Below are 27512 nucleotides of genomic sequence, written 5' to 3' on the forward strand. Positions count from 1 at the left end.
AGAAATACAGTATAAAAAAAGACATCCATTCCTCAGCTTTTGCCAGGAAACACTGCCTTGGAAAACCTGTGTATTTTATTCGAACCTACACCTTTTCATAAAAGTCAGTCTGTTGCCTGACTTTTCCTTGGGAGCTGTGAATAAAAGCTCCAATCACCCTAGATAGGCTACAATGACAGAGCAAATGAGGGTAAGGATTCCATCCACGTCCAGCTTCAGGAATGGATGAGTTTATTACAGTTACTTACAAGACAACGGGTAGCACAATAAACCGCTACCTCATCCTAACTACATTGTGAGTGATGACTTCACAAAGCTGAAAAAAAGAGTCTCATCCTTAATCTTCTACCACTTATGGACTCCCGCATCCTGCAAGATCAAGCACAATTGCAGGGCAGTAGAAAATAATAGCGGAATCTTAAAGGAAGAACTCCCTATGCCAGGTTCCGCTGCTAGGAAATCTCAGGAACCTCTATACTATAGCAATAGACTTGGCTATCGCTGTATTATTTTATTCCATTGTTATAGCTGTGGTGGATCAGAGTAGCAACCTCTCCTCAGGGATGGCTGGTGGTCATGTCTGCCCTAGAAGAAGCCACTCACTTACAACACTGTTATAAGACAAAGTTAAATCCCCACAAGAGTTCACTACAGTAATCTACTCATCTTTCCCTAAGAAGTCCATAGTTTTATTTAAAGGAAAATGAATCTGGTCCGAGTGGAAAATCTGGAAAAACAATTGTTCCATCATCTCCAGCAATGCTGGGAAAAGTATCAACTTTACTCTTCTCCAACTTATTATGTCAATGCATGTTCGGAGTGAGGACCTAACAAAGTTGATCTGGAGAGCATGGGAAACACAAAAAAGGAGCTTTTTTTTTGTTTTTAAGAGCAAAAGAATACCCCTGAGTGTTTAATTGGAGAACAACAGAAATAAATGTCCTGCAGTACCACACAGGAAAAAGAACAAATTCCCTAGTGATAGGACTGGTTTTCTCTCTTAGAGCTCATTGAAAGTTCTGATCAGGAGTTCATAGAAATGATTATTCTCGCCTTTTCTGGGTTTCTGCTCCACTAGGTGACAGACAGTACGAGGAAAACCTTGGGTTACAGTAAAGGACAGGCAGCGTCCCTCTTCCCTCACCCCCATGACCCATTCCTCACATGAGTATGGTTTGCAGAAGGGAGAACTCACAGAATCCTATGGTTCCCTGGGTTTGTGTCACACTGGTGTCCTGTTGCTAGTGCTGTAGAGGAACTGGTGAGAAGACTCTTAAGGAGATGGGTTTCCCAGGCACCCATTTGAGATGCTCCTTTATAATCTCCCAAGTTTCACTGGGCCTTTTTTTAAACCCCTTTTTTACCTTGTTGTAAAAAGTCACTAGGAAGTGTTCCCCTCTGTACTTGTTACTCAGCTGCTCTTTCCGGCTTTTTGCGGTCACTGGGTCAACAGGGTCTTCTCCAGGTTCTACCTTCTGGACTCAACTACCATTTTCTCTTCATCCTGTCACAGATGTGTCCCCTCCTCAAAAATGTGCTCCTCACTATAGATTTAAATTCTCTTTTAATTTCTTCTTAGTGATTGCATTTTCATTGAATAAATTTCGTATGTATTTTCTGAGCTTGATTTACATATTTAGAATTCAAAGCCCTTTTCAAAAAAGCTCTCTCTACTTTTTTTCTTTTTAACATTGCCTTCTGTGACTAGTGGAAACTCTTTGAGAGATATAAATAGATTAAGGCAAAAGGAATTTCCCAACTTGGGTCATATCCAGAAAGTTCTTGACGTTCCTCTATATAAACTGAAATTAAGATTCGATGATCTCGTACCCATGCATAGACATGTGCGATTTTCAACCAGGATCCAAACCTGAATCACGCTTCTCTTCAATGTTTTTCCTTGTTTATCAAGAAGAAACAAAGATATTTAAATAGATCCATAGATAGTAAAGAAGTACATATTAGATGAAGGGGAACTGCATATGTATGTCTTGCATGAAAGGAAATCTCATAAACACTCAGAAATCAAAGAGTGAAAGTACCGGTATTTGGTAAGTACCAAATTCAAAAATGGGAATTACCATAATTAGGACAAGCACGAGACTCCTGAAATACACACTTCTGGTGACAGATTAGTTTTCAGGGTTAAAAGGTAAGCAGAAGATAACTGGAGATTCTTAGACTAGAATAAAGGAAACGAGAAGAGTGTGTGGGGTGGGAAGGGCACTGTGACCTTGGGTAAGTGGTGGAAGAGATATCATTTAGGAAGGGAAGAGAATGAACTCTGTAATGAAAATCTCGGGAGTGTGTACAGGAAGCCTTCCTCATCCAAAGGAAGTGACGCCATGGAATCCTGCATTAGAGAAGGTCTGACACTGAGAGTTGACATCTTCTGTCTGGGATCAGACCAAGCTTGATTCTCTGTGAGACTTATGTCCAAGAGCAAGGCCCAGGGACTCCTATAACCACTAACAAAAAAAAAAATAGTCTGAGCTCATTGGTTCTTCCCAGGATTGAAAACCACTTCAGAAAGAAGTCTCAGTTCCCAATATAGCAAACCCACAGCACTCACCATCTAACACACGTTTATATCTTAAAGAAATGTGGAAAATATCTCTTTTTAATTCCAGTTTGAGAGACTGAACCTTGCACTTCAGAGAACATTGGCAAAGCATAAAATAAAGGAAAACAGGTAAGCGATACTACTTCAGTTGTATGAACCCTCATCCTACAAATGTTTCAAAGTAATAAATCCTTACAGAATATGTTAATAGCTACTAGATTTTTGTTATATATCAAAACCTGAAGTGTTGGCAACCACAAACTTGAAACCAAATGTACTTTTCCAAGTTTCAGAAGGGAAGGGAAGGAGGATTGTGTTTTTGTTTTGTTTTGTTTTAAATTTGGTTTGGATAATTGGCTTTTAAAATAAAGCCGTTCCCGTGCTTCTGGTGGATAAATTGACCATCCCTGTTCTAAGTATTCAACATGTGAATAACAGAGTAAATATGAGTTTACATTGGCAGAGTAGAACTTTGGAACTATGCAAACCAACACCATGGTGGGTACAATTTACAAACACTTCTCCCTTTAATCTAGCAGTCCACTGTATGGATAGTCCGGGCTGAATTTTCCTGCTGAGTAACTGCTGGTAGACTTTATGCAGGCAGCTCAGCTGAGCTAAGAAACGGTCATGGACAGCCTGGAAGAGTGTGAATCTGTGTCTGACAGAGCTTTCTTTACTGGACTGAGCTGACAAGCATCCCAGGCGCCTCTCCCCTTAATTCCCAGGCAGGCTGATAAGATAGCTTCAAGTCAGTCTTGCGGTGCTACTGGGGCTATAGGCTCAAGTCCTTGGCAGCCAGTGCACTGAGATTTATTCTCAGGCCTTTGCACTCTGAAACGTCCCTGCTGCTGGCTGGAGATCTGTTTCGTGTGCTGCATCCTGTAAAAGAGCCCTCGAAAAGTAAAATCCACAACAATTATTTCCTTTGGAAATCTTAAGGAAAACAGATGCGGACACCGGTCCATGATGCTGACCCAGTTGACCAGTATGTTCTTCCTGCTCCTGTGTGAAGTGACTCTGCCCCCTGTCTCGTTATCTCGTTCTTGGGCAATGTCGATGCCGCACTTTACTGTTTGTGCTGTCCTTGGTCTGCCAGCAGATGAACACACCCTCACCCTGTTTCATGCAGCTTATTTCTGGGACTTGCAATCAAACAAAACACAAAAAAATGGGTTAAGCAGTGCCTTGTCCTTGAATGAGGGATGAGAGCCCAGTTCTTATCTGTACAGTCACTGTGACCTCACCTGCTGCTCAGGGAAGTGTTGCAGCAACTCTCTCCCTCCCTCTCTCTGTCTCTGTCATTCTCTCTCCACCACCTGGTGGACAAAAATCATAAAGTGTGTGCATGTGTGTGTGCGTGTGGAGGGGGGGTTTGCTGGCCACTAGAGAGAGAGAGGGTTGGGTATGCTGGCCACTCAAAAGTCTTTGTCTGCTGTGTTTACTAAAGCAAGGAGTATTTCATTTACACTTCAGTGTGTGCTTTTCAGAATGACAAAGGTCTGTTCTGCACTCATCTGGCTGTATGAATGTCAGAAAATATCAGTAATATAGTGAGGAGCCCTGCTTAAATAAATCTGCTTAGATGATTAAAAAACAAAGAAGAAAAATAAGAGTTTGGTACTGTGATGAATTGTCTAACAAAGGATTGTGGCTCTCCATGTCCAAATTGAGTCTGATGGCCCATTTAGGTAAAATAATTCCACCTAGTACTTTACATACTTATAAGCATCATATTTCTATGCAACAAAGTGGTTCTCTGGCCAATTTTCCTTCTCAGAAGTATCTCCTTTTAAAACTTCTTAAATTATACTATGCTTTAGAAGGATGCTATTTAAAACAGATGAAGTATACCTGCATTTAAACTTGGCTCAGCTAATGACAAATTGAACCTTGCAATTAAATAGAGCTTTTTATGCTCTTAAAGAGCTGGAAGAGTTTGGCAAATTTCGCCAGAATCAGTTACTATCGTGCTAAGTCTTCACAAAGCAAGTCGGTAGACATGAATGACAAAGCCATGCAGTAGATGGAGGAAGACACAGACATTACATACTGCTGAGCATTGGTGGTCAAGAAGAATATGTGGTTTGCACAGTGTAAAAACATCTAAAATATAAAGCATCAATTAGGTGCTACACAAAGAAAATAAAAAGCAGAAGATGCTAACTTTAACCCGCATCTCCAAAAACTAAACTAAACTAAAATAAACATAGCAAAACGTAAACTAAAATCCAGGGGGAAACCACACAGCTGATTTTTTAGCTAATCACATGGTACATAAAATGAGTGATGCCATCTTAAATGTTTTCGACTGTTAAAAACAAAAAGTTTTCCCATTTGAAATTCTTTCAGCCTTCTATTGATCCTCATACATGCTGCTATTCTTTCAAGCTTCCATTTTCTAGAACGCAATGATTGATGAAAAAATTGATTTCTAACTAGTTTGTGTGTCAGATCAGGCATAAAATTTGGGAGACTGGGGTCTGAAATAAAGCGATAGAGATTCCTAATCTCAACAGTAAGAACCCCAGTATTTTATGTTTTTGCATCAGAAAAAGACAATGCAGAACAATAGCGAGACCCATTGTAGGTAGATCTTTATCTCATTGAGATGATCATCCTAAAAAGGTAACATCTCCTTGTTTGTTTCAGTGTTAGTGGTGGAACTCAAGCCCTCAGTGTGCATCAGCCATGTAACCTTGTCCTGACATCATCTTCTAGACCATCGTCCACTCCTGGTTACATGCTAGTATAGATTCTCTCTCATGACGAATGAACCCCAAAGGCAAATATGCTTCATGAGGAATTAGGAGACACTCCATGCTATGAATACATTGAGGGTTTTCCCAACGGTGGTTGTTTAGGTCATTAAATCTCATATAGCAAGTCAAGATTTGCTTCTGGAAAAGAATCCTCACATATCTACATGCTGCGTATGATCTGAATTTTCAGCACTTGTTTATCAGTTTTTAATTTAAGATATTTAATTATTCCCAGGAATTCTTCAGAAAAAGAAGACCTTGAAAGAATAATTGCAGAAGAAGCAATTGCAGCAGGTAACAAATAAAACTGAGTACAGGAAATTAGGAAGCACACCACATCCCTGATAACTAATGTTTCTCTTAACATGTTTGTATTTGTTTGTTAGTGACTCCCAGCCTGAAGTCTTTGACGTCTGTGTGTGTTAATGCAGAGCAACCCTTTCTCGACAACATGACAACATGTTGTTTTGTGGCCTCAAACATTCCTCTTTTCCTTTTGTTTATTTGCAGAGATTAGATAAGTCTGGGTGGGAAGCGGATTCTCAGACTTTCACATTCACAGACTTTGGTTTTAAACCAAACTATGTCTTTCTCATTTGTATATGAAAACTTCTGTTCAACAAGGTAAATTGAAGAGTACTTTTAGAGGCAGGAAGCAATCATGGGAAAATAGTTCTGCCAGCATTCTCACATTAATAATTAGCCACAGGGGAAAGATCAGTAGTGATTACTGCCGAACCTTTTTCAGAGTGTGGGCTAGGAAAAGTAGTACTTTTAAGAAATGTAGTGGTAACGATGGGTACTTTATATTGAGCCATCCTTGGAAGACAGACACTCTTCTAAACATAATTCCCACATCACAATATTCCTCAAAGAGAGTAGCATAGATTCCCACTTTACCAAGGGAAAAAATGTACGAAACATCTCTGCCACAGAAGGAAATCATAACGGAGAACCACAACCAATCAAAGAATGGACTTGTGGAGCACAGACCCAATGGTCACATTGCAGAAGAGAGGGTGGAAAAACCAGAAAAGCCAAAGGACCAGGGAGTTGACTGTAAGATTGTATCTCCTAGCAATACAAGAGGCTGCACCCATAGAGACTCACCAACAAGACTGTCTAAATATGAGCTAATCAAGATAACACCTATAGGCAGGCCAAACGGGGTGGAGGAAAGCCCACAAGGATCAAGCCTAAACAAAGAACTATAGGAAATTAGGAAATCCTCAGCATAGCAGAAACAGTCTTCTTGGGAAAAGAATACATCAACTCATCATCCGGTACTAAATGGTCAGCCCTGAAAACACACGTACAAGTAGCATAATGCAAACTGAGCACTTTATTATTTAGAAATATAAATGAATATACAGATGCATACGTGTCTGAAACAACAGTTAATGAAAAAGAGGACTCATAAATGTGAAAGAGAGCAAGGAGGGGTATATGGGTGGACCTAGAAGAAGGAAAGGTAAGGAAAACGATGCAGTTATAGTCACAAAAGACATGATAAAAAATATAGGACGTAGAGTACGGGGATAAGTCGGAAGCTTAGGAAGAAGATGCTGAAGGTAAATGATATAATTCATGGAAATATTCACTCAGGGTACATCATCTAATCAAAAACCCATCCTGAAATCATCTCCAGACATTACTGAGTTTCATGTGTAAATTAACTTCAGTTGTGACTCTTACAGTGAGGTGTATACTCTGACCCCAGTGAGTAGAGGACACTTCAAGAAAAGGTACATCATGTGGTTAAGAGAAAGACAGACAGGCTTCCTCTGAAATGGACTTAACCTTGGAATCCTAGCTGCTTTATAGTTGTGAGAGATTAAAAAGTCGTACATCCCACTTAACTACTCATTCTTGGTTCAATGTCAATCATTTGTGGATTGGTAATCAGAGTTATGAGAATTCTAAAAGCTAACTTCTGTTGGTAAGCTGAGTGCCCGCATTTAGATAAGGGTGGTAGCATGTGGTGGAACCACCAGCCACCCTCTTCTGAGTTGACACACTTGATAGCTGACTATGCTGTGTGCTTGCAGGTGTCCCAGTGGAGGCGCTCAAAGACTCTCTGGGTGAGGAGCTGTTCAAGATCTGTTATGAGGAAGACGAGCACATCCTGGGCGTGGTTGGCGGCACCCTGAAGGACTTTCTAAACAGCTTCAGCACGCTCCTGAAGCAGAGCAGCCACTGCCAGGAGGCGGAGAGGCGGGGGCGACTGGAAGATGCCTCCATCTTATGCCTGGACAAGGACCAGGACTTTCTAAATGTTTACTACTTCTTCCCGAAGAGAACCACAGCCCTGCTTCTCCCCGGTATCATTAAAGCGGCTGCTCGCATACTGTACGAAAGCCACGTGGAGGTGTCCCTGATGCCTCCCTGCTTCCGAAGTGAGTGTACCGAATTCGTGAACCAGCCCTATTTGCTCTACTCGGTCCACGTGAAGAGCACCAAGCCTTCTCTGTCCCCAGGCAAGCCCCAGTCCTCGCTAGTGATCCCTACTTCGCTCTTCTGCAAAACTTTCCCATTCCACTTCATGCTGGACCGTGACCTGGCCATCCTGCAGCTGGGTAATGGCATCAGAAGGCTGGTGAACAAGAGGGACTTCCAAGGGAAGCCCAACTTTGAAGAGTTCTTTGAAATTCTAACTCCCAAAATCAACCAGACGTTTAGCGGCATCATGACAATGTTGAATATGCAGTTTGTCATCCGGGTGAGGAGATGGGATAACTTGGTGAAGAAATCTTCAAGGGTAAGGAAAATATAGCACGGACTCAAAGTAAAACCAGTTGTTTCGTTTTTAAAGGGAAGAAATCATGAGACAAATGAAAACGTGCCATTTGGCTAACACACCTGTCTAGAATTCTAAAATGATTTTTAACAGGTGAATTTATTCCTATGTTCATTTTTCTTGCCTACTTAATTGATTACAAATATTTATTGAATACAGTTTGCCTCTTAAAATTGCAGTGAGGATGTGGACATGCTCTTCTAATTGGTAAAATGCTTGCCTAACCTTCGTGAAGGCCTAGGGTTTGATCCCCAACATCCTATAAAACTGGACTGGGATATATCACATATTTTTAATCCTATCAGTTAGGAGGTAGAGGAATCAGAAGTTCAAAGCCATCTTTGACTGTATATTCAGGTAAATGAGACCCAATCTCAAAACAAGTATAGGGCAAGATGGCTCAGTGAGTAAAGGTGCTTGCCACCAAACCTGGAATGAGTTCGGTTCCAGGGTAGAAAGAAGCACACTCTTTACAAGTTCTCTCTAGCCCGCCACATGTATGACAGCATGTAGATGCCCTCACACACACACATCCACATAATGGCGAAGACATTAAAGATAAGTGAACAAATATAAAAACCAAAATGGAGAGCTTTATAACCAAGCTAGAAGTGTTCACGTGAAAATCTGCTTCTGGTTATTATCAAAGCGGTCACTGGCTTTGAGTAATGAAAGGAATTGTTTTGTAAGAACCAAGCTGTACGCTGTAAGAAGCGAGTAGGTGAATTCGAATCGATATATAAATGTGTGGGGGAATAGCTAACTTGGTGAATTGCTATGAAATGTGTGTGGCAGAACGGGCATGCTCTCACGATAAAGAACGGAGGCAACTATTTAATCTCAGGAATGAAAGTTTACTAACTCCGTGGTGATGATGCCATTCATATTCATAGATAAGGAATGATCTTAGAAAAATAAACTCCCAGGTGCACTGGCTGTTCCACAAAATGAAAACAGCTGTATTGTTAATTTGTTTTTTACTGAAAAGTATATTTAGCTATTTTAAGTGATGTATACGGTAGCAAAAATACAAAGGAAGTGGGGTGTATGTGTGTATGTGTACATGTTTACAGCAACAGAATCATGCCCCTACAAATACATTTGTCAGTGAAGGAGAGAGTTTGCCCATCCATCCCTGCTATTGGACGTTGGTCTGTCTCAGTGGCTTGGAGGCTATGGCTTATTACACTGAGTGATTATGCTTGGTTTTATTTGCGCAGTCTCTCACTGATGAACACATGCAATGAGTGGTTATATTTGATTTTATTTTTTTCCATCCCCCATTGCTGAGCATGGCTTGGATACACTGTAAACACATACATGTGTACATCTCTGTATGTTGTATATAAGTGAATTGTGTGGTCCAAGACCTTTTCTTTCAGCATTATCTCTTGCAAGGCCCTCTGGGTACATTTGTGTCTGTATGTTGGCTTAGACTTTTCCTTGCATTTAGAAGAACAGACTTCGTTAAAGGCTGAAGGCAAAGTTGAAACACAGACATGGCCTCTTTTGTAAGACCCAGCTATCTTAGGCTAAAATCCCTGGAGAAATGATCACACCCAAAATAAGTTTCTCTATCAGTCTAGAGAAAGAAGAAAAAAAAAACGGAAAAGAAAAGTTTGGATACATATTTGGAGACGTTTTAATTCCTATGCTTGCCAGATGGAGTAAGCCACTCTTGGGGGAAGAGAAGCTTGCTAAAATAGAAGAGCAAAAAAAGGAGGAAGAAACCATAGTGAGAAAAGACAGAACGAGCAGTGGAGAAGGGCAGGCTGAATGCAAACCAGGTTTTTCTGAGCACTGTGTTAGGTGAGAGCTGCAGGTTAACTACCAGAGAGTTATGAGAAGAAGCTGGCAGCAAGCGCGCCCAGGTGGTGCTTCGTGGGGCCTTAAAGCAAGACATATTTCTTGCTGCAGAGAAGCTCATAATTTCTGTGTAGCGTATCTTAGTATATTCTTCAAATGTCTGCATAAATTTCAGAACTGGGACCAAACTTGAAGTGATTAAAAAGTCAGTTATTCTATAGCTAGTTGGAAACAAAATAGATTATCTCAGTATCCACTTCTAATGTCAGATGCAAAAAGATCATCCCAGTATCCACTCCCTCTGCAGTTTCAGGAAGGATTGGGGAACTTGACTAACCCATGTAATGGGTTCTCCTTTCCTTTGCAGGTTATGGACCTCAAAGGTCAAATGATCTACATCGTTGAATCCAGTGCCATCTTGTTCTTAGGGTCGCCGTGTGTGGACAGATTGGAAGATTTCACAGGACGGGGTCTCTATCTGTCTGACATCCCGATTCATAATGCCCTGAGGGATGTTGTCTTGATAGGGGAACAGGCACGGGCTCAAGATGGCCTCAAGAAGAGGTTGGGAAAGCTGAAGGCAACCTTGGAGCATGCCCACCAAGCCCTGGAGGAGGAGAAGAAGAAGACAGTGGATCTCCTGTGTTCTATCTTTCCCTCTGAGGTTGCTCAGCAGCTCTGGCAAGGACAAATTGTGCAAGCCAAGAAGTTCAATGAGGTCACCATGCTCTTCTCAGATATCGTAGGGTTCACTGCCATCTGCTCTCAGTGTTCACCTCTGCAGGTCATCACCATGCTCAACGCTCTCTATACTCGCTTTGACCAACAGTGTGGAGAGCTGGATGTCTACAAGGTAGGGAAAGTGGAACTAGAATAATTCAGCAGGCAGAAGTCACCTTGGAAAGGCCCAGCTCCCAAGTGAACTCCAGTGCAAATGAACAGTTCTCTGCATTTGGGTCACACAGCTATATCTGGGGTCAGGAATTGTGCATTAATTATGTGGGTGTTCTCCAGCCGGAAATAGCTCAGTATGAACTAATCGTTCCCGGAGAGGTCTGCCACATTGTCTTCTAAAAATGAGCATAGAATGAACCAAGATTAGGGTGAATGGATGGTTCTTAGAGTGAAAAGGTAGAGATTAGACATCCATGGACCAGCCACTTAACTGTGGAAACTGAGATAAACAAGAACTAATTAAAGGTATGATTCACAGAGGGGAACTTTATCCTTTTTGTTTCTTTAGTTTTAAAGATACAAAAGGTTTATGCAAACTGTCCCAAAATAGATTCATTCAACACAGTTTACTTGATACTTTTTATAGGCAGTTAGCAGGAGATCAAATTCAGCTACTTAAGACCTTTAATGATTCCCACCTTCAGATCCTGTCCTCCCCTTTTCTTATTTTGTGAACAGGACAAGTGATTTCCCAATTGTAAAAGAACAAGATCAATAGCCTCCCCACCCGCCAAGAGCCACGAAGAATGTACCGTGTCTCATAACCTTTGCGAGCAGAGCTGTTAGAAAGGTTTTGTAGTTGCTATGTGTTGTAGCTCAGGACCCTAAGATTCTTTAAGGGGTGTCAGGGAACACCTAGGTATCTGTCTAGACACTGAGGATCCGACAAGATAAGTGTGTCCTGGATGCCAAATATGTCATTTCTTTAAAAAAAGATATTATAAAAGGGAAACAACTGAATCCAGTTTTCCCAGTTTGTTTAATTAAAAGGCTTCACTGGCTTGCACTGCTTTTCCTCATTTAGATGATAACAGTAAGAATGAAACATTCATCTTCCTCTGACTGAAATCATCTGTTTAGCTTGTCACAGTGGTTGGTTACTCCAGAGTTCAGCCCAACATAAAGGATATTAACTGTTGGGAAGAAATATGTACTGTTTATGGGAATAAGCAGAGCCCGCCTTATTTCTATGGAGATGCTAGACGCCCTTGCCCTTTGAAATTTCTTACAGGAAATCTGAGGGAGTTCTGACTTTCTCTTGAGGGAGGGTGAGGAAGAGGCCCTTGTATAATTACAGATAAAATAATTGGCACCATTTCAGTTACATTTGATGGTCTCTTGTGGAATTTACTGTTGATTTCTAGCTATGCTCTCCATGGAGAATGACTGTGCTCTCAGAACAGTGAGATGTGAGTCTTTTTCCATCACACAAACAGTTGTATGATTGACAAAGAAGTACTTGTCACCCCCTGCTTTCAATGGTTCTATCAAGGACTTCTAAGTTGTGTCCCTCCCAGGAGGAGCCTGTTCACAGTGTGGCTTGGCTAACTAGCTGCAGATGGAGTCAGATAGCACACCACGAATCACAGTTCCCCAGCCCTCATGTCCACCATTCCTCATTCCCAATACTGCATGAAAATAGCCGGAAATAGCTTACGATAAATGAGAAAGGCCTATTTTTTTTCAAATATTTTAAAGAATTCTTTCAGAGTTTCATATATTGTATTTGATCATATTCATTTCGCTTCCTGAACCTCTTCCACCTTTCTACTTACCCAACTTCCTGTCCTTTGTCTCTTTGTTAAAACCCACAAAGTTCAGTCTGGGTTGACCAATGACTTTTAGGCACAGAACCTCCCATAGACTGTGCTCAGTACACCAGGTGCGGCACATCATTAATGAAAACCAACTTCCCCTCTTCAAGCAGTACTCAAATTCCCAATCTCTTCCCCAGGTAGGGCTAAGACTTCATTCCTTCCTCTTTTCCTCCATGCTGGGATTTTTGTCTGGGTAGAGTCTTTGTAAGACATGGCGTGATATTCAAGTAGACATAAAATATGACGGCAGTGGAAGGAATAGGCACCTAATTTGCAGGACAAGTAAGAAGTATTCCTCCGAAATGTTTTGTTGCGACACTACAATAAATTTGACATTAGGATGACTGTTTCTTATGAACCCATTGCTGAGGGAAAGCAAGGTGTTGTTGCTTGCTTGTGCATAACTGGGTGCTGGTGATGCAGCAAACCGAGTGGACATACTCAGAGGTTTTACGTCTAGTGTGATGGTAAAGAGTGTACGACTATATATAGCATTCCAGTTAAGGAATGTATGAGGGGAAAGAGCTGATTATGGAGTAGAAGAAATACAGATGCTAAAAGATCATCGCTCTGCACACGGCTTAAAACAGAGATTTCTAATAATGTGATGTTTTAAGAACATGAGGGATAAGCAAGCAGGTAGCCGCTGTTTGTTCTCGACAGTTGAAGAGTGAGGGGGACTGCATTTAGTGTGTTTGAGTGATAACAGAACTTCAGTGGTGTGCACACGAGGCACAGTGAGAAGAGTATCCTACCTTAGCAGAATCAAGATAAGAACAACTCTGGAGGCATCCCAAGGCCTGTTCCATCCATAATGGAAATTATCTGAAATAATCATACTGTTTGTCCCTCTTTCCCTTTGTTTTCTTTTTACTTTTATAATTTAAAATGGACTTTAGATGAGAAGAGCATAGTGTGAGGACAGGAAAAGTTAACCTACTTGAATGACAAGAATTATATATGTATGAGAGTTGGTAAATGAACATATAGCTCTCTGTAGCCACTCACAGATGCAAAGTTGCTCCTGGAAATAACAATAAAGATGACAGTTAGCATAGTTCAAGTTTACATAGCAGCTTTTAAAATGTCCTTGTGAGCACTGTTGCTTTCATTCCCCAGCTGACAATTTGGCTTCTATCCATCCTTTGTGTTTAATATCCATATATGCTCATAATAATTGCAAAAATTCTCAGAAATCCTTCAGAAAAGTTCTATCTCTCTTGCTTTTATTGCTAGCAGTGGCTTCATTTTATATCATACTTTTTTATTGAATTCATATGACATTGTTGAGAGGATGACTTCATACAAAATAAAGTTTTGTATGAATGGGGAATTCATTATGTATGAATATATGATGGGAAAGTGATCCCTAGTTTATCAAAATTTACTAGAAATGCAAATATGGGCTGGCAAAGTGTCTCTGCTATTAGGAACATTTCCTGTTCTTCCAGAGGACATGAGTTCAGTTCTGAGCACCTACACTGGGAGTCTCACCACTGCTTGTAACTCAAGCTCCAAGGAATCCAATGCCCTCCTCTGGCACCTGTAGACACCCACACATACATGAGTTACAAACACATATACACATAAATAAATATGAAATCATGAATAAAGATGAACTTAAAACAAATCTATTTATTTGTATAAAAGTCATTTTATGTATAGTTTTTTTGTTGTTGTTTTGCTTTAAGAAAAGAGCACATGGTTAGTAGTAAGTCTACAGTAGAGACCATCTGATTATCTGACAGTGTAATGTCTTTCAGTTCACTATCCTAAAGTCAGGGGTTGGTACCTCATGCATTTTATGAAATAAAGAGTTCCTTCTGACACCCTCAGTTATCCAGCTTCTCCATAAGGCCTGGCGCTCAGGTTCCTGTTGTATAATTCTGTTGTGCTGTCTTCTTCCAAGCATTTATTTATAAGGGACAAATTATATTATATCTAGGTGGAGACTATCGGGGATGCATATTGTGTGGCAGGGGGATTGCACAGAGAGAGTGACACACATGCTGTCCAGATAGCACTGATGGCCCTGAAGATGATGGAGCTCTCCAATGAGGTCATGTCTCCCCATGGGGAACCTATCAAGGTAAGGGACTAGTTGCATATTAGCTGGTTGTCAAAAAACTGGTGCATTGACCAGGGTTTTGTTTTAAAAGAGACATTTCTTCTCAAAGTTGTTTAGGAAGGGGGAAAAAAATCATCATAGGCAGTTACATGGCCTTACAAGATACTTTAGATATATGAAAATGCCATTTACATGTTGGATTTTCAAAAAACAGTTCCTAAAGATCTACAGCACAGCACCGCTTTGGCCTGGAAGCACATGCCAGAGCTGCGTCACTGCAGTTGCGGTAGAAAACCATCACGTGCAGAAAGTTGCTTCTTAGACTGCTTGCTGCAAATTGAACCAGCAAGACGGCAGTTCTGTGTCAGCACTGCTGCAGGTTGTAAGTCTGGTAAAGGGGTTCTTTACTGAGCATGTCATAGAATGTCACAAAGCCCCCTCAGTAATACTCATATTTGGACAAACCAGGGACAGTCTTCATGAAAGCTGATCATCCAAAGCCCATGCATGTGCATAGCAGTCACCCAACTTAACGGATCCAGAAAATGCCAGATAATTTAGCAAACAAAAGTGTTTGTTTCAGCAATAGCAGATGATATCCCCTCAGAATATGACTATGGAATGGCTATTTCAATTCTATAGAGGTTCACAGAGATGTACGGACTGGGTATTGTTAATTTCATTACCTGGTATATTTTTATTTGCACGTTCCTTACAATGAGTTTTTAATAAAAAAATTAAAACTGAAAAATATTGACTATGGAACCAACAGCATTGTCCAGGCATGTAACGTAAAAATTTTTAGATGAGGCATATCCAGAATAAAGTACTATTGCAAAAAGAAACTAGAATTAATGAAAGAGGTAATGATTTAATAGATAGAAACTTTGGATTATAGGAGCTGTCTTATAGCAAATTTACTACTTAATCTTACAGAACTAATCTTTCCACTCGATGCTTTTCAGCAACGAGCCCTTAAAGTAACAGAATTATACCCACTTAACTCTTTGATATCCAATTTTAAGAAAGACAAAACAATTAAAAAGAAAGCTATAGTAATGACAGTTTAGCATCAGCCTTCTGTAACCTTAGAAAAAACCATGTTTCTAAGGCTTCACAACATTTTCAAATTCAGCTGTTAGCTCATTCATACATTGCTGTATCACACACTTCCCAACATTTACTTGTATAAATCCATAGCCACTTATTGTCTACTGATTTTGTGCATCGTAAGTTTAAATGAATTAGAAGGCTTCCTAGTCAACCAAGTAGATGAGGGCATATTGAAAAGTTGGAATTGTAGTGCATAAACAGGAGGAACCATTAAAATAGCAGCTTTACCTGCCTTCTGGGTAGAAAGTCTTGTACCAATTGCTATTATCTACTCACATGCTCCAACATCGTGGGATAAGAGTAGATATACTCTTCCCGTGGTAGCTAACATCCCACTGAATGACCTGTAGATGCTGCATGGCCTTTTATGACTTAAGTTTACACAGCACACAGAGAAGTTTCCATTTATTCCTTTGTTCAGATCAATCACATCTGCACATAAGTGGGGTGACAGATCCCAAATTTGAAGATAAGTCTAGAATAATCGTTTACAACTGTGTTTTAAAGGCTTCCCAGCATCTCACAGTAACAGATTTTGTTTCTATAGCTGCATTTTTAGAGAACTATAAGGTTATTTTTTAAATATTTTGGTAAGAGGTTTCATCTTTAAAATATTTAAACTATAAACAATAAGGCCAATGATTGCCACATAAATTATTTTTCTATGTCCAATTCGTTTCAGGAGATTAATGGCAGGGTTTTTGTTAGTTGTCTCAATGTATTTTTTCTTTAGCTTTGCAGCAAGGGGAATTATTTATAGTTAGCATTAAAGATAATTACCTGGGTAATAACAGGTTAGCCTTACTGACCTATGAAGGGAGACAGAAACTAGGTCTTTCATTGTCTATTCACTGCTGTCCTGGGAAATACTTGTTGGATTCAGACACTCACAGAGAACAATACAGGTCTGAACGAGGAGTGTTTTTAGCACACAGGGAAACATGAGTGTGTCGGGAGGGCTGCATATTGTGATTTAGACATTGCTTCATCTAAATTGGGAGACAACAGTTTGAAGACTGGCCAAGTCCCTTAGGAGTCTGGATTTGGGGCTGGGGACTTAGCTCAGTGGTAGAGCGCTTGCCTAGGAAGGGCAAGGCCCTGGGTTCGGGCCCCCGCCCGAAAAAAAAGAACCAAAAAAAAAAAAAAAAAAAAAAAAAGGAGTCTGGATTTGAAGTCTTGGATTCAGCCATCAAACATCCCTTAACTTTTAATCTGCTTTCCTCCTGAAAAAAGTAAAAACTATTCTGGTGTTTTTTCTTTTGTTTCGTTTGTTTGTTTGTTCTCCTTTGTTTTTCTTTCTAACTGTGTGCTGTGCTCTGCTTCAGTCACATGTGTGCAATCATGATCTCCGTGTCCTTACTGTGGTCCTCCTTCATTCTCAGCCACTCAGTTTTGGAGAACTGAGTAGACTGTGGGTGGACAACTGAGGACGGACTTCCCAGTGAGTCAATAGGAGGCAGGAAAGAGAGGAATCTGCATTAGGCACCCTCCTTGCTTAACCGCAGAGACTAAGAGGAGAAATGAGCAATGCTGAAAGAGCCCTCAAATAGAGGAGGGCCTCCCTAGAAAGTTCCCTTGGAGAGCCCCTACGGGATGCAATTCTCTTCACCTTTTCCTACTTCACTGTCTTTTCCCTATAAAATGAAGTCCATTCAGACATGTTGCTCATCTTATGTTATAGATGAACTTTCTTTTTGAATTTTGGGCCACGGCGACACTAAAGGTAGAGAAGGAGTAGAGAAGGAGAGAGAGGGAGAGTTGTGTGAGAGGAACATGTGGCCCTGCCTGCATCTGTGAGGGGATAGATTTACACACTACTTATGAAATAACATAATAAAACGCTATGGTAAATTTATCATTTAAAACAATCAAAACACTAATATACATAGAGAAACTGGTTTTAGGGAGTATTCCAAGAGAGCATAACCTCCTCAATACAGTTGGTGGTAAGGTTGTCTTTATGGCCAATTTAGGATTGTGCAATTCTTAGGTGTGCAAATCCATATTCTGCAGATGAAAACCTAGGTACAGTAGTCATCTAAGTTTCCATCTTAGTGTGGCAATCTGGCTTGAAGGCTCATCCACTCCTGTGTTTTATAGATGAAGAAATAACCGGAGGGAAACAAAGGGACAGAAAGCAGATCTTCCGCAGGATGCTTTGCCTAGTGCGTTAGTTTGAAAGTGATAGAGGATTGGAATGTTGCATCTTGAATGACTCTTGCTCATTTCCAGCAAATGCTAAAAGTTATTTGTAAAAGTAAGAAAAAAATCTCAGGCTGGAAAGAGGGCTCAGCCAACCTGGTGAGTGCCATTGTCAGCACTCAGAGGTAGGAAGAGAGCCCACTCTCTGGAGCTGTCCAGGACTTGCTGTGCTGTTTCCTTCGCTATTGCTACTACTTGCTTACTATGTAGACCAGGCTAGTCTCAAAACACATAGACCGCCCTGCCTCTGGAGTGTTGGGATTAAGGGCATGAGCTGCCACATTCAGATAATAAACACAGTTTTAGAATTAAAAAAAGAATGCTTTAATTACAAGTAGTACCTCAGGTAACTGAGTCTTTGCCCGCTTTTTTAAAGGACATACAGCTAATACAACTTTTCAAATGGCCAGGTAGACATAGAATCTGGAAATAATGAGAATTATATGACATCCTTACCGTCAGTTAACATGTGTGTTGTAGCAGTCAGTTAAAGAATGTCAGCATTCTCTCACTTCATCAGAGAGCTGGGCCTTTTAGAGTAGGCCATTTAAAAATATTTCATGCCAATCCCAACATTTGGAGGTGGAATCAGGAGAACCAGACATTGGAGACTATCCTCTAGTATACAGCCAGCATATACCTTAAAATAAAGAGAAAATATTTCATTCAAAGCCTCCTCTGACCTCATTCATAATTTCTAAGTTCCATTCCAGACTCTGTCTTCTGTTTAGGCATTGCCTATGTTTATGTTGTGTGGGTCTGAGTTTTAGGTTTCCATGTCTAGACTGTCTAGATTGTAAATATAGGGATCTGGGCCCCAGACCCTCTGATTTTCTTTGTTCTCTGTCATTTCCACTTCAGTACTACAATTCCTGTTTCCCAGGTCCTAGCCATTTAAGTAAAGGACTAGTGTTTGGCATAAAATTACTTTAAAGCATAACGTTTTGTAGATATCCATTTCATTTTAGAATTGGATCTGTCTGCCTTGCCCAAGCTGACCTCAAACTCTACAGTTCAATAGATACTCCTCCTCGTTAGCCTCCGGAAACACAGGTATGCCCTTCTTTGTCCTTGTTTCAAGAATTTCCTTCTAGAATCTAGAAAGGATGTCTTTCTTTCATGCAAAGGACAAAACAGGTTCCGGGTAGCAGCCCAATGGCTCTTTGTTCTTCTGCTGCAGTGATCCCGAGAGGCCTGGGAATAGGCCAGTGGAAAAGAGGGAGCAGGTATGACCTCTGGCTGTGCCTGGCACGAGCAGTGGTGGCTCACTGGAGGTTTCACAGAACTGAAGGATGCTGTGGAATTAGTACTGGTGGGAGGTGACTTTGCAGTGACCTGGGACACTGTTGTTTTGCCTTCAGATGCGAATCGGACTGCATTCTGGGTCAGTGTTTGCTGGAGTTGTCGGAGTGAAGATGCCCCGATATTGCCTGTTTGGAAACAATGTCACTCTGGCTAACAAATTTGAGTCCTGCAGTGTGCCACGGAAAATCAATGTCAGCCCCACCACATACAGGTACTGATCGCAGTAAGGACACACTTGTCATCGTAGTCCATCCTCCACCCTTGCTTTCCGTCTGGGAAATGTTCTGGGAAAATGAAATGAACATCTTTAGCGATCCTACTTTAACTTGCTTTAAGACTTTCACTACTGTTGGGAGACAATTGTGGCAATATTTCTTAACAGACATTGCATTTTCTTCCTCAACTTTTGTTCAGAGCGTGTGTTAGCTTTCTTAGTATACCAATGGGTATTCCGATGCTAATTGAGAAAGCCCTTGGTACTATTCTAGCAGAAGTTACCTGGAGTTAACATAATTATAACATGTTATAATTTTTAACAAATCTGATTAAGATCAGGCACCAGCTACATTTCAAGGGAGCTTGGGCTATAACAGTTTTGGCCAGCTAATTACAAATGTGTGCTTTCCCCTGACTCCTTCAAGTTGGTCTTCTAGAATGATACCAGATTCAGGGAAGTGTTACCTGAGCAATCTAGGACACCTTACTTGTAAAGAATACGGAAGGTCTTTGCAGAGAGGCCTGGCTGAGCTCCAAATGCAGAGCCCCTGTACCTCTCCCTGTGCACTCTGGACCACAGCAGTGAGGTCATAACCAGGAAACTCGCTCTTGTAAGAATTGATGCCTCATTCCCTGCTTCCCTTATGGAGGGAAGATGGACTGGCTCATGGGCTTGGTTAATGAAATTCAATTTCTAGTCCCCTGGACCAGCCCACTCCTAAGCTGGTTAATATTTCTGGAGTCCTGCTCATTCTGAGTCACCTCATTAACATAAACTGGGGTGAAATCCAAAGGGCTCATAGAAAATAACAATAACTCTGTAATTCAGGAAATTTTCAAGGGTTTGAGGGTTGTTCCCTGAAACCAACGACAAGGGGTAAACCCCCTATATCAGAACAATAGGAACAAAAACAAATGCTCATCAGACAAGACTATCAAATCATTAAACAGTTGGTCTGTGTTCTTGAGGACCAGCAATGGTGACATCATTACAAAGGAACTAAACTTCCTCTGGGATCAAGAGGACCTCTTAGTATGTGACGTGGCACAGGCCTGAAATTCCAGCTGCTTGAGAGGCTGAGGCAGGAAGATGACAAGTTCAAGGCTAGTTTGGATAGAGTGAGTTCAAAGCTAGCCTGGGTTTGGGTGGAAGAGGTGGGGGCTGAAGAGATAGCTCAGCAGTTAAGAACCACTGCCGCTCTTTTAGGACTCAGGTTTAGTACTTAGCACCCACACAGTAGCTTATAACCTTTTTACAATTCGAGATCCAGATGTTCCAGGACCTTCTTCTGGGCCCTGTAGGCTTCAGGCACCTACATAATGCAGACAAAACACTCATACACACAAAACACAAATAAATAAAATTAAAAAAAAAACATTAAAGGAGTACTGAAGACACAGCTCAGTGTTAAAGGGCTCACCTGGCATGCATGAGTCCTTAGGTAAAATCTCCAGTAGAGCAAATAACGAAAAAAAAAAAAAAAAAAGAAAGAAAGAAAAAGAAAGGAAAGAAAGAAAAGAAAACAAAACAACAGGAGAAACAACAACAAGGAAAGCAGACCTCTCTGTCTACTTCTTTGAAAAGGTGCAGCTGACAACCTGAGCTAACAACTTCCTGTGCGACTGCAACACTTTCCACGTTTAAGCAGAAAATAAGCAGCCATCGTGTCCATAGACTTTTATTTATTCCACAGATTTTGTCTTATTAAAAAAAAATTTTTAGTGGAAACACGCAAGTAACAGAACCTATTCCAGATCCCTCAGATCACAAGAGTACCATACTATCCAGTCTCTTGAAAACATAAAACCTTGCTTATTGCCACGTCTTGCTGTTCCTTTATATTTAGGTCTCCTTAAACAAATGCACAGCAAACAGTAGATGGCCACATGGACGATTGAAGCTCACTTGTAGGCTGGAGATGGTCTCCACTGACAGAGTACTTACCTAGCAAACTTGAAACCCTGGGTGAATCCCCAGAACTGCAAACAACAGGAGTGGTCGTGCAAGCCTGTAATTCCAGTGCTTACAAGATGGGGTCACGAGGTTCCGAAGTACAAGGTCATCCTTAGGTTCATAGTGAGTCGGAAGCCAAATTGGGCTACAGGAGGCATGGTCTCAAATAAGCTCCTCCCACCAAAAGAACATTTGAGTCCTACCTTTGTAGAATTCATTTTAAAGACCCATCAATATTTCAAAAAGTAATTTTCATATCATTTGTATCATTTTATCTTTTTTGTATGACTTCTTCCCCAGGATTTCTTCTTAGTTATATAGCCTTAGTTGTATTTATAGAATGAATGAGTGAATGAATGAATGATGAATAGATGATGGATGGATGGATGGATGGATGGATGGATGGATGGATGGACAATGACATTGTTTTTAACTTAAGAAATGCTTCTTGGGGCTGGAGAGATGGCTCAACTGTTAAAGGCTAGACTCACAACCAAAAATATAAGAAATGCTTCTCAATTGCATTAAAATGTTATGTGTTTGCTATTATTAAAACTTTAGGTAATTTCGTGTTTATGGATTCTACCATTATATAAATCACATCATTCCCAGATATCATATAATCAATCAGTCTTTTGAGTCAAATGTGCGAGTGAGTAGAGTTTTCCACGAATTTGATTCTTTGTAGAATTTTTTTCATGGTACTGTCTATTGACTTATGGGAATCCTTCTGTCAATCATACCTAATATGATTAGTGTATTAATAATCATTTATTTCTGTTCTTGTCCTGAATTGCCAAGCCTTTCTGCCAACATTGAGTTTTCATTTTATTTAAATTTTTCTCAGGTTACTCAAAGACTGTCCTGGCTTTGTGTTCACCCCGAGATCGAGGGAGGAGCTTCCACCAAACTTCCCTAGTGACATTCCTGGAATCTGTCACTTTCTGGATGCTTATCAACATCAAGGACCTAATTCTAAACCATGGTTCCAGCAGAGAGATGCAGAAGATGGAAACGCTAACTTCTTAGGCAAAGCGTCAGGGGTAGATTAGCGAGCCGCACGTTTCTGTGTTTGATGCCTGTGAGCATGCGCAGAACCTCCGAAATGACTTTAGGATTGCAGAAGATAAAAAACAGTGTTAAAATTCCAGGGGTGAAACTCAGTTTCCTCTGTTTCCCATTTAAGATGGAAAAAAAAAGTGTTCAACGCTTCAGCGCTTTCAACCTTCTTCTCTATTTAAGAAACAAACCTCAAAAGTGACTTGTGACTTTTGGGGACATAGCTTTGTTCTAGAGCAGTCACTACCTGCACTCGAAATCCAACACAGTGTACATATTCCAGACAATTGTAGTCAAGTTTAAGTGTCAAAGTAATGTACTCACCTGTGGCCTGTGACCAGTGCAAACTGTGGTTATTAAAGTGTGTCTGCGGTAGTGTTGCCTGTAAATCTCTGAATAGAAATGACAGTGTTTAATTCTGTAAGAGCTTCCAGCCTCTTGACTCTACATTCAATTAGGTTTCCTTATTCTATCCTGGCATATGTAACACAATAGGCCAGCGCCTTCTTTCCAGTTACATCTTTGTGCCTATGTACGTGTTTTCCTTTCCTTTTCTTTTTTTTTTAAGAAAATAAGCAATTAGACATAGGATAAAATGTGATATAAAGTAGTTCAGTAAGTGTCAAAGAATATTTTCATGTTTTTGTCATTAAAGATATTATCTATAGCACAATATATAATACAACAAATACTTTTCATTTTGATGCTATCTGTGATAAAACATTTTAATTAATAGTAACAATGTACTTCCTACTAATCCATGTAAAATTTACTAATAGCAAAACTTTCAGAGTGAAAGTATTTACATACCTAGTTAAAATGCAATAATATTCAAATTTAATTAAGGCATAGAATTAATATTTGCACACAGAGAGCCTACTGTAGAGGACAGTGGCAAAGTATTCACAAACACACATGTTTAAATGATCCTCTACTGCCATGTTGAGCCATAAAATCCAAGGGGAAAAGTTTTAAGTCGGAAGTAGAAAAATAGACTTCATTTTGTCTTTTTTGATACCTTCTTAAGTATTTCTACTGACCATTTAGTGTATGTGTATGTGTTAAGAATCAAAATTTTTATTACTCAGTGTACACCTGTGAAGTATTATTCTAATTTAAATATACTAATATTTTCTACAGAAACCACTAGTATCATTGAAGAAAATGTCACCATGATTTCATTATAGAGATCCTGATACGTTTTTTTTTTCTTCTGGAGTTTAAACTAATGTCCTTTCCTTCCCCTGCCCTCCTCTGCAGTCCTCTTTCTTCCCCTCCCATTGGGCATGTTTGTGTGATTCTGTGGGCTGAACACAGGAACTGTGCATGCTGGGTAAAGACTGTGTTACTGAGTAACTTCCTCACCATGGGGCTTCAGTTTTATTGCTAATGGTGACAGTTTACACTCCCCAGTGTTAATTTGGTAAAAGGAAGTGACTTTAAAAGAAGACCAACTTCAAAGCCAAGAGAGATAGACACAATTGAATTTTTCAATCAGTATTAGTAGAACTGTAGCCATTCTGAATTTCTATGTGTGTAGTTGAAAAGAAACTCAGTTTAAAAGTCCTTTTCTACCTCCAATAGTCTTCAAGCATCCAGAGCAACAGACATCTTTTGCCTAGCTCTAGTTTCCAAGGGGGACGACTAAACCACCCAGTGGATTGCTTTAAAGGTGGATAGTGTCTCATTAAACAGTCACACTGATGTTGGAGAGTGTCACGGGCCTTGCAAAGGTGTATTTATGATGTCACAATGATGTGGAGTTCAATGAATATCTATTAAGAAGGTAAAGAGGTAAACACCCCCTCTTTCTGGAACTAATATTCAATACAGGGGAACTAATAGGAATCACAGACAATTAGAAAGCATAAAACAGGCTGTCATCCTCTTAAGCTGTGCAGTTAGGTGGTTGCTACATTAGTAATAATCTGATTCGGAAGCTTGCACATTAATTAGAATTAATTCTCCCACTGTCTTTTAGGGATAGAGATAGAACTCAGTGACAAAGCCCCTGTCTAGCATTTAGGCAGTCCTGAGTTCCGACCCGAGCAGCATGAAGGAATTACATGTATCTCTCATGTGCATATAATGTACGATCACACTCACCTGTGTCACCGTGTACACACCTGGGGCAAATGGAGGAACTGTATCTATTTCAAGGCAAACTACCGGAGCTCCATGTACGGTTCCTATAACTTTTCTATTATTTTGTCATTTTAGCTAAATAAAAACATTATCAAAAATTATTTCCACTATCTGTCATCAGTTCTGTAGACCTGCTTGTGAGCAATCTTGAACTATAGAAAATGAGAAACAAATCCAGGGTGCATCAGAACTCCTGGGGGTCAAGCTGTCTCTGGTTGAGGGTGTCTTGCAGGAGGCTGGAGCACAGCCTCTGATCCATCCTGGACACAGATGCAAACAGGAAGGAATCCTCTGGTTGGGCGGGGGTTCCTGAGTCTCAGGGGTCCTAGTTAGGCCAGATATTGGGGCAGGGGTTGGGCCTTATCTGTAAACCTGGAGGAATGAGAACTCCTGGGGGGTCAAGCTGTCACTGGGTATGGGCTGAGTGGGAGGGGATCCAGAGTGCAGGCCTCACTCCCAGGTGCAGCAGATACAAATTGGAAGGAACCTTGAGATTCCAATTACACTAGTCAGAATGGCTGAGATAAAAAAACAACTCAGGTGACAGCAAACGCTGGTGAGGATGTGGAGAAAAATAAACACTTCTCCTTTGCTGGTGGGACTGCAAGCTGGTACAACCACTTTAGAAATCAATATGGAAGTTCCTCAGAAAATTGGGAATAGTTATACCTGAAGACCCAGCTATACCACTCCTAGGCATATACCCAAAAGATGCTCCAACATATAACAAAGACACATGCTCCACTATGTTCATAGCAGCCTTATTTATAATAGCCAGAAGCTGAAAAGAACCCAGATGTCCTTCAACAGAGGAATGGATACAGAAAATGTGGTACATCTATACAATGGAATATTACTCAGCTATCAAAAACAGTGACTTTATGAAATTCACAGGCAAATGGATGGAGCTAGAAAATATCCTGAGTGAGGTAACTGGAACACAAAAGAACACACATGGTATGCACTCACTTATAAGTAGATATTAGTCCAAAAGCTCAGAGTACCCATAATACAACCCACAAACCATATGGAGCTTAAGAAGGAAGACCAAAGTGTGGATGTTTCAATCCTACATAGATGGAACAAAATAATCACAGTAGGTAGAGGGAAGGAAGAACCTGGAAGGGAAGGGAAAGGGGGTGGGGGTGGGCAGGAAGAGGTATTGGAAGGGACAAGAGAGAAGTGCAGAGTGCCAGGAAATCAAATAGAAATATGTAGCAGCGAGGGATGGGGAAGTAGGGGTAGTCATTAAAAAGTCCCAGACTCCAGGGAAGCGAGAGGTTCCCAGGACCCAACAGTGATGACTTTAGTTGAAATATTCAACAAAAGGGAGGTAGAACCTTTAGAGACCAGCTCCAGTAGATAGGTATGGTCCCTAGTTGAGGGATGGGGCTACCCACCATTTTTCTCCAGAAATGTTTCTGTCCGAAGAAAAGACATGGACACAAAAAATGGAGCAGAGACTGAAGGCCATCTGGGGACTGCATCACCTAGGGATCCATCCCATCTGCAGACACCAAAACCTGACACTATCGCTGATGTCAAGAAACACTTGCTGACAGGAGCCAGGTGTGGCTGTTCCCCGAGAGGCTCTACCAGCACCTGACCAACACTGATGCAAATACTCACAGTCAACCATCAGACTGAACAAGGGGACCACAATGGAAGAGCTAGGGAAAGGACTGAAGGAGCTGAAGGGGATTGCAACCCCATAGAAAGAACTGGACCTCTCAGAGCTCCCAGAGACTAAACCACCAACCAAAGAGTATACATGGAGGAACCCATGGCTCCAGATACACATGTAGCAGATGATTACCTTATCTGATATCAGTGGGGGTGGGAGAGGAGGTCCTGTGGAGGATTGATGCCCTAGTGTAGGGGGATGCTAGACTGGTGTGGTAGAGGTGAGTGAGTGGCTGGAGGAGCAAAGGGCGGCAGGGGAGGGGGATGGGATGGGGGATTTGTGGAAGGGTAACCAGGGAAGGGGAATGTTATTTGAAATGTAAACAAATAAAATGATTCATAAAAATAAAAGCAGATCCATAGCCTCCTGCCTCTGCAACAGTGTCAGAACCACGAGACAAGGGACATGCTGAATCTTGAAGGATGAGGGTATAATGTGTGGTTCTCAAAAGCTACCTCAGGAAATGCAGGGTAACAATGGAGACTCATGTGTACAGGTGATTGCATGAACAGTTGTGCCCATCTTAGTAGAAAACAGCTCATGTTACACCCTGGGTATTTTGCCGGAAGTATGAACAAGACAACCGAGTCAGTTACGTGCTTACAAATGTGCTGATGTCTGTTCAATCCCAAGACCCTTGCAAAAAATGAAGCATGACAGTTTACACTTGATATCTTTGCACTAGCAGGATGGAGACAAGTAGACTCCAAGCCCCAGGTTTGCTGGCCATCCAGTTTAGCCTGTGACCGTTCTAAGTCATTGATAGACCCTGTCTTTAAAACCTCAAAAGAGGCATACACATAATTTATAACATTTGGGCATATCCTCTGGCCTACATATGCACAAACATGTGGACCTGCACATGTGTGTGCACATGAGAACACACACACACACACACACACACACACACACATACACGCACACACAGCAAGAACAGAAACTGAGGCTAACACCAGGATTACATATAAACCTCAAATTGTTAGAAATTTTCATTCAGTTTTAGAGACAGAAGACTCTGTCCCCTGTCTTTCTTCTGAATCCTACTATTGCCTGCCCCTTCCCAGATGTGTCCTACCCTCAGGTTAGAGTGCTCTAAATATTGGTGGGTACAGACATGGGCACTTAGAGATTACTCGGTTAGGAAGCCACATAAAGCAGCCTGTACATGGCCATCTCACTGAAGTCTAGCTACAAATATCTTTATGGAGTCTTATTTTGTTTTAATCAAGACAACTTATTATTCAAGCTGTTTTGTGTGAATACACTTGAAAGGCAATATGTATATT

General features: G+C 40.8%; 1 protein-coding gene across 2 annotated transcripts in view; it reads left to right on the forward strand.

Moving 5' to 3' along the window:
* Window positions 1-24643, forward strand: part of Gucy1a1 (guanylate cyclase 1 soluble subunit alpha 1) — a 56697-nt gene extending 32054 nt beyond the window's left edge. For both annotated transcript variants that reach the window (XM_032898194.1, XM_032898193.1), the window contains exons 3-9: window positions 2631-2692; window positions 5561-5619; window positions 7374-8083; window positions 10296-10781; window positions 14426-14569; window positions 19225-19379; window positions 22186-24643. In XM_032898194.1, the coding sequence (XP_032754085.1) occupies window positions 2631-2692; window positions 5561-5619; window positions 7374-8083; window positions 10296-10781; window positions 14426-14569; window positions 19225-19379; window positions 22186-22390 (1821 nt within the window). In that variant the 3' untranslated portion in view covers window positions 22391-24643. The remainder of the gene's footprint in view (window positions 1-2630; window positions 2693-5560; window positions 5620-7373; window positions 8084-10295; window positions 10782-14425; window positions 14570-19224; window positions 19380-22185) is intronic.
* Window positions 24644-27512: the final 2869 nt, after the last annotated feature.

The sequence above is a fragment of the Rattus rattus genome, chromosome 3, assembly GCF_011064425.1.
Source record: "Rattus rattus isolate New Zealand chromosome 3, Rrattus_CSIRO_v1, whole genome shotgun sequence".
Classification (NCBI taxonomy): Eukaryota; Metazoa; Chordata; class Mammalia; order Rodentia; family Muridae; genus Rattus; species Rattus rattus.